Here is a 6,888-nt window from a genome sequence, read left to right as displayed (position 1 = left end):
TGCATGTGTAGTAAAGGACAACATTCTCTGGCATCAATGGGAGAAAAGGCCTTTGGTCCAGTGAAGGTGCATTTTTCCAGTGTAGGGGAATGCCAAGGCGCTGAGTTTGGGGAGGAAGAACCTTCATGGAATCAAGAAAAGAGGAGGTGTATGGGAGTGAGGAGAAAGGGGATAACATTTGAAATGTAAATACAAAGACTATCCAATTAAAAAAGAGAAACAGTCAAGATGCTGTCATAAAGGGTCTAGAAGTACTAACTGGCAAGGGGCCGGTGGAATTTCAGCATTATTAATATTGCCTTTTATCATTTATTCCTAATGATTTTTAAATGAATATTATAATAGTAATAATTCAAATTCCATGTATACAAATATATGTATAACAAGAAAATATATGCACATGTATTTTAATGGCGAATATTATGTGTCTGTTATTTTCCCTTAGAAGTTATATCAGTTTGTAAGTAGGAATTAAAATTTCAGTGACAAAACCAGTGACTCAGATTTCAGAAGTTTCCAAGTAGTTAAACCAATGTAAGAACTTAGCTTTACTCACAATGGTCTGAGAAGCACATCTACTAAAATTGCTTGGGTGCCTGCAGAAGAGTAACAGTTATTTCTACTTGAATCTCTTTCTTTAGAATAACTCCTAGATATGAAAATATCTGTCAGGTTAACTGGCTACCATTGGTGAAGCTAAATACCTTTGTCTGAGCAGAGGAGGTTTTCTAAGATCAAAAACACAGGTTCATCATTTTAGATTAAAATAAAATAGAAGAAAACGTGTTTGTGGAACTAAGGGCGGAGCTTATTTCATTTTAGAACACAATATATTTGGGTTAAATTTCTAGTTTAACTTTTTTATATGTTCATACAAGTGCTGTATTTACATCATGTCCATATCTTTCTTCTTCCTTCTTCCTACTCCTCCCCTGCCTCACCTTTCCCACTCAAATGCATAACCTCATCTTTAACATATACATGTATATGATAGATATATAGATGATTGATAGATAGATAGATAGATAGATAGACAGACAGACAGATAGAGATATCTTGTTTAGTGATTTTATGTGTGTGTCTCTGACTAGCTGGATGGCTGACTGGCTGTTTGGTATTCCTCATATGTGCGTATGTTTAGGAGTTTGGAGTTGGATAAGCTATTAGGAGCTGCTCACAGTAGAAGACTGATAATTATTCTCCCAGAAGCCATTAACTTTTAGCTACCTTAATTAAGCTACAGAACTGTTTAAGCTCTGACCAGATTGCCTCCACTTCTGAATGTCCTGAATACCCATTCTCCAACCTATAGTCTTGGGTACCCAACTGCTACAGAGAACAGACTGATTATACAATCACGGCACTATATAAAAGGCCATTCCAAATTCTATCTTCTTATTTCTGTAATTCACATAAACTTGAGCTTTTTAAACAAAAAAGTTCCCAAAGCTCTGACCAACACATTGAAACTGTGCCCATTTAGTCCACCTGATAACAATGGACCATTGTGTTTGGAAGGAAAAAAAGGAAACTGCATAGTTAATACTAATCTAAGAATATATTGCAAAAAAATGAACAATAAAGGACAAATTCCAAAATGATGAACAAATGGTGTGTGAAGAAGGAAAAGTTGGTATGTATATGAAATTTGAATAAAGAAAGAAACTGTGGTGTTGAGTGCGTAGTATGCAGATGTCTTAGTTGAGGTTTTGCTGCTGCAAACAGGCACCAAGACAAAGGTAACTCCTTTAAGAACAGTTCATTTGGGCTGTCTTACAGGTTCAGAGGTTCAGTCCATAATCATCAAAGTGGGAACATGGCAGCATGGTCCAGGAGGAGTTGAGAGTTCTATGTCTCCATCTGAAGGCTGCTGAAAGAATACTCACTTCCAGGCAGCTAGAGCCACACCTCCTAATAGTGACACTCCATGGGCCAAGCATATACAAACCATGGCAGCAGACAAGGGGCGATAATGATGCAGTGTATAGTACAGAAGTGGAACAGGAAAGGATTCTGAGTATTTATACCACAAATAAGAAAAACATTTAGGAGACAGTCCCACTTATCTGTGCTTTATACAACATATATGCATAAAAAATCTCTTACCATAGAGATTTTAACTTCATTTGTCAATTTAAATGAAAAGTGTATTACAAACAAGAGGTTGAAAAATTTCATGTACAGATGGAGTACTCAGGATGGTGACTCCAACGTGTACGTAAGATGCCAGAGACATATAAATAACAGACTAATAAACCCTAACTTGTAGTGAACATAACCAGTTTGTTGGTGGTGTCTCTGAGGCACAGTATTTAATTATGTTTATAACCAGCAGAAAAATCAAAATACTGCTAAATTAAACATTAAAAATAAGATCAAGCAGGGCATAGTGTTTAATGGTATTATTCAAGTCACTCTGGAGGCAGAGGCAGGCAGATCACTATAGGTTCAAGGCAAACCTGGTCCATATAGCAGATAATTCTAGAACATCTAGAGCTACATAGAGAGACACTGCCTCTCAAAAACAATTAAAAACATAAAAACCAACCTATGCAAAGAATTTTTCTTATAATGGAAAAGAAATAAAGATTTAGCTCCAAAAGCTATAAGCTGTCCAATTGAAAGCACAAATCTAGCATTAAATTTTAAACTGTGGAAAGATACTATGTGCAAAGGAAAATATAGAGACAACTTTTGTGTATCTATGTTGGAAAAACCTAAGATTGTCAAAACTGAGAAAAATAAATGGAGGTAAGAGTAACATCCAAGATAATAGCAAGAAGTTCAGATTAAAATATTCTAGAAAAAAATTCCCATTCAGAGAAAAAAAATATTACACATGCCAAACAAGGAGGAACTAATGAAAAGCAGAAGGTGCTGATTTTGTTCTGCCAAAGATATTTTTCAGTGCTCCTTTCATATCTCTATTTCTCAAACTATAAATAAAAGGATTCATCATGGGTGTGACGAGGCTATACATCACAGCCACAATGACATCCTTGTCATTGGTGTTGTTATATGAGGGGACTAGGTAAAGGCCAATAATGGCTCCATAGTACAGAGAAACTACACAGAGGTGAGAGCCACACGTGGACAAGGCTTTGCAGATTCCCTTGAAGGAGGGAGTTTTCAGGATGGTGACTCCAATGTGCCCATAAGAGACCAGGATGCATATGAAAGGCACAGTAATGACCACCGTACCTACAGGAAGGATGACCAGCTCATTGATGGTGGTGTCTGAGCTGGACAGCTTCAGTAAGGCAGAGAGATCACAGAAGTAGTGGGGGATGGTATTGTCTCTAAACTGAGATAGACGAGCTAAGAGAAGGGTGTGCACAAGGCCACAGGCATTAGACAAGACCCAGGACACAACTACTAATAGGACACAGAGGTTCTGACTCATGATGATGGTATAGTGCAGAGGGTGGCAGATGGCCACATACCTGTCATAGGCCATGGAGGTCAAGAGAAAGCTGTCAATGCTCCCAAAAAATAGGAAAAAGTACACCTGGGAAATGCACCCAGCATATGAGATGGACCGACTGTGTGTCAGCATATTCATGAGCATCTTTGGAGCTGTGACTGATGAGAAAGAGATGTCAGTGAAGGCCAAGTGGCTGAGGAAGAAGTACATGGGGGTGTGGAGGTGAGAGTCCAGCCTGATGAGCAGGATGATGAGCAGGTTCCCCAGCACAGTTGTCAGGTACATGGCCAGAATCAGGGCAGAGTACATGCCTTGGTCCTCTGCTCGAATGGGGAGCCCCAGGAGGATGAACTCAGACACAGTGCTCTCATTATCTCTCTTCATGTTCTCTTTTCTTTCTTCTTCTGGAGATGAAAAATCATAGAAATACAAAAGAACGGGAAGTTACTGTCATTTGTATACCATGAACTACCATTTTTAAGTAATCACTATACATATATAATATCTCACATTTTCTGTCACTACAATAGGCTAGTGATTGTCTGGATTTTTTTGGAAAAAAAAATTCTGCCTAGAAACCAAATACATCTTCTGTGGAAGTTATTGGACCGCTTTAAGATCCAGGAGTTCATGATGAATATATAAGACTCAAAAGCCAGAGAAGGGAATTGTCTGTCCATCGTTTTAAATGACTCACTTCACAAAACGCTAACGTGGAACCTGCACCTAGAGCAGACCTGAGGTACTGGCTCTGCACCCACTCCTACCACACCCAGAGGAAGCTCAACTCCCAGGAGATTGGACACACCCAAGATCACTGGAGCTCAAGGTTACAGTTGAGGCCACAACATCTTTCCCAACATCTGGTGTAACTGGGACCAACACAGGAACCTGGGAAACATGAACCCTGCCCAGCCAGAAGCACAGGTTCCTTCTGCCTTGTGCCTGTGCTTGAAGCAGAACCAGTGCTCTGACTCAGACCCACCCAGAGAAAGCTTGAGTCCTAGGAGCTCTGACACGCCCAGGATCTCAGGATCCCAGAATCACAGCATCACAGAGACAGCTGGACTCCAAGGAGTTCTGACAGAACCAGGATCACTGGCTCCAGTCCCAGACAGCAAGAGCAGTTAGCACTAGAGAAAACCAGATGGCAAGAGGCAAACACGAGAACAAAAGCAAAAGAAAACAATGCTACTTGACAACTTAAGAACCCAGTTCGGGACAAGAAGGTGGCTGCGGCGAGCCGGGTGCAAGGTGGACGGGAGTAGGACAAAGCTGCAGCCAGGCGTGGGCAGGTGGGTGTCCCCTGGCCTGCGGCCTCCTCCCTTTCTTTCAGTTGCTCGGCGGGGGGGGGGGGTCCCTTGGAAGTTACTGGTTGACAAACATGGCCGGAGTCCGGGCCTGCTCGTCCTCTGCGATGCCATTTTCACCTTCTGAGCTAACCACCATAGGGCGTCAAATGCACCGGGACCCTCAGGCTCTGCGGGGAAACAGATGGAATCTCTACCACAGCCGGTCGCGGGTCACAGGTCATTTAGGCAGGGAGGACGTGCCGTCTTGGTCCCTGACCTCCGGGGGGTAAGGCTCAGCCGCCCAACGCCAAAAGAGTGGGAGCAGGAGATGCTGCAAGGCGCTCCTGGGCGTCAGCTGAGGACACCGTCAGCCGGTACTGTCTGGCTGAGTCGCGGACCTTGAAGCCCAAGTGCGCTGTGGAGCGGGATTGCCGCCGCCAGCAATCCTCTCAGAGCAGAGGACTTTGATTTCAAAGGAAGGGCAACTCCCTGCTCCGGCGACCCTGCCGGCCATGCCCAGGAAGGACCCAACATCCTGGAAGCTGGGGCTCGTGAAGAGGGGCACGGACTAGGTGTCTGCCGTGCCCCTATCACGATTCCCGCGAGCTACACAACGCCCCAAAGAACTTGCCGCAGGCTTAGACCGGCCCCGCGCCTCCGGGCCACCGGCTGCAGCCACCCGGATCTCTGTGCCCGCCGCGGTGGGTGGCGTGATGGTGTGCGGAAGGTAGTGCGGCCCTGGGCAGCTGAGTCGCGGCCGCGGTGGTAGCGGGCTCCCCAGCCGCATGCTAGTGCCCCCCTGGGCACGATGGCTAGTGGCAGCGCTGGGAAGCCCACTGGTGAGGAAGCTTCTCCGGTTCCTGGGAACGCGGTCGGCAGGGACAGCTGGAAGCCGCGGAAGAGGCTGGTGTCTTTCTGTGATCACTGCAAGGGCAAGATGCAGCTGCTGGCCGACCTGCCGCTGCTGTCTAGCGAGGCACGGCCCCTGCTCTTCGAAGGATCTGCCTCCCTGGCCCTGGTGCCGAGTCCTTGGAGCACCAAGGGGCTGTCCATCCTAACCCTCGACGTGCAGAGCCAGCTCAACAAGGGCCGTTTCGGAGAAGCGGGGGACAGTCTTGTGGAACTGGGAGGCTTGGTGGTGTCCCTGACAGAGTGTTCTGTACACGCGCCCCGCCTGGCAACCATTTGTCACACAGGGCGCTCAACCTGCACAGCCAGGCCTTGTGGACCGCTACCGCGAGACATGCTGCCGCCACGAGGTGGAGCAGGGCTGGGCTGTGCTGCAAGCCACTCCACTGGCAGACATGATCCCACAGCTGCTGCTAGAGGTGTCGCAGGGCCTGTCTTGAAACCTCAAGTTCCTGACGCATACATGCGCCCTGGCCAAGTCACAGGACCGCTTCTCGCGTAAACAGTTCAAGTTGGGCGTCAAGTACATGAGCACCAGTGTATCTGCGCGTTACCAGGACTGCGGGAAGTGAAGGCGACGCTCAGTGAGCTGGCCGCAGCCTTTGCCTGCTCTTCAGTGGATCCTTGGTGCAGGCTGTGAGCGCTTTGGTGGGCCTTGCCAAGGAGCCTCAATTCCTGAGTCTCCCAGCTGCTGTAGGCACTGAGGGCAAGGCAGTGGGGAGTGCCATTAGTGTGGTGCCAGCCTGCATGCTCTTAACCCAGTGCCTCAGAGATCTGACACAGCACCCAAATGGGAGCTCCAAGATGTCAGACTACAGGGAGAGACTGAGGAACTCGGCCTGTGCCATGTCTGAAGGCTGCACCCTGCTATCTCAGGCTTTAAGGGAAAAGTTTTCACCCAGGACTTTACCACCAATTAATTCCAATTCTGTGAATTATCACTCCCTTGTCCCTCCCTCCACCCAACCCCCATACCCATTTTCTACTCCAGGCTACAGGAAGACACTTAACTCCTTTTCTCACCATTTATACCTAAGAAACCATAGGTGACCCCCTTGCCCAATGTTAATGCTCAAGAGGAATTTTCCAGAAGGCAGGGCCATGCACTCAACATGTATACAAAGGGCCCAGGTATCCACCAGCACACTACAGGGACTCAGACACAGAGAAGATGGGTGGTGTGCTGACTGCAGGATTATGCCTACACACCCCCAGCCCAATTCAGTTATCAATAAGGAAAGAAATCATGGGTTCATTTCTTTC

The 6,888-nt window shown here is 46.3% G+C and overlaps 1 protein-coding gene and 1 pseudogene across 2 annotated transcripts; one reads left to right on the top strand and one right to left on the bottom strand.

Annotated features, from left to right (window-relative positions):
• Window positions 1-2,857: 2,857 nt before the first annotated feature.
• LOC308428824 (olfactory receptor 1J21-like) lies at window positions 2,858-3,816 on the bottom strand (the record flags this gene model as incomplete). The annotated part of the gene is made up of 1 exon (XM_080927390.1): window positions 2,858-3,816. The coding sequence occupies exon 1, from the start codon at window positions 3,806-3,808 to the stop codon at window positions 2,858-2,860; it is 951 nt and encodes a 316-aa protein (XP_080783516.1). The 5' UTR covers window positions 3,809-3,816.
• Window positions 3,817-5,524: 1,708 nt separating this feature from the next.
• Window positions 5,525-6,675, top strand: LOC308428823 (talin rod domain-containing protein 1-like; annotated as a pseudogene). The gene has a single exon. The product of its transcript is annotated as a talin rod domain-containing protein 1-like (transcript).
• Window positions 6,676-6,888: the final 213 nt, after the last annotated feature.

Source organism: Micromys minutus (assembly GCF_963924665.1).
Source record: "Micromys minutus genome assembly, chromosome: 13".
In the NCBI taxonomy this organism is placed as follows: Eukaryota; Metazoa; Chordata; class Mammalia; order Rodentia; family Muridae; genus Micromys; species Micromys minutus.
The sequence above is the reverse complement of the archived record's forward strand: the minus strand, read 5'-3'. Positions and strand labels throughout refer to the sequence as shown.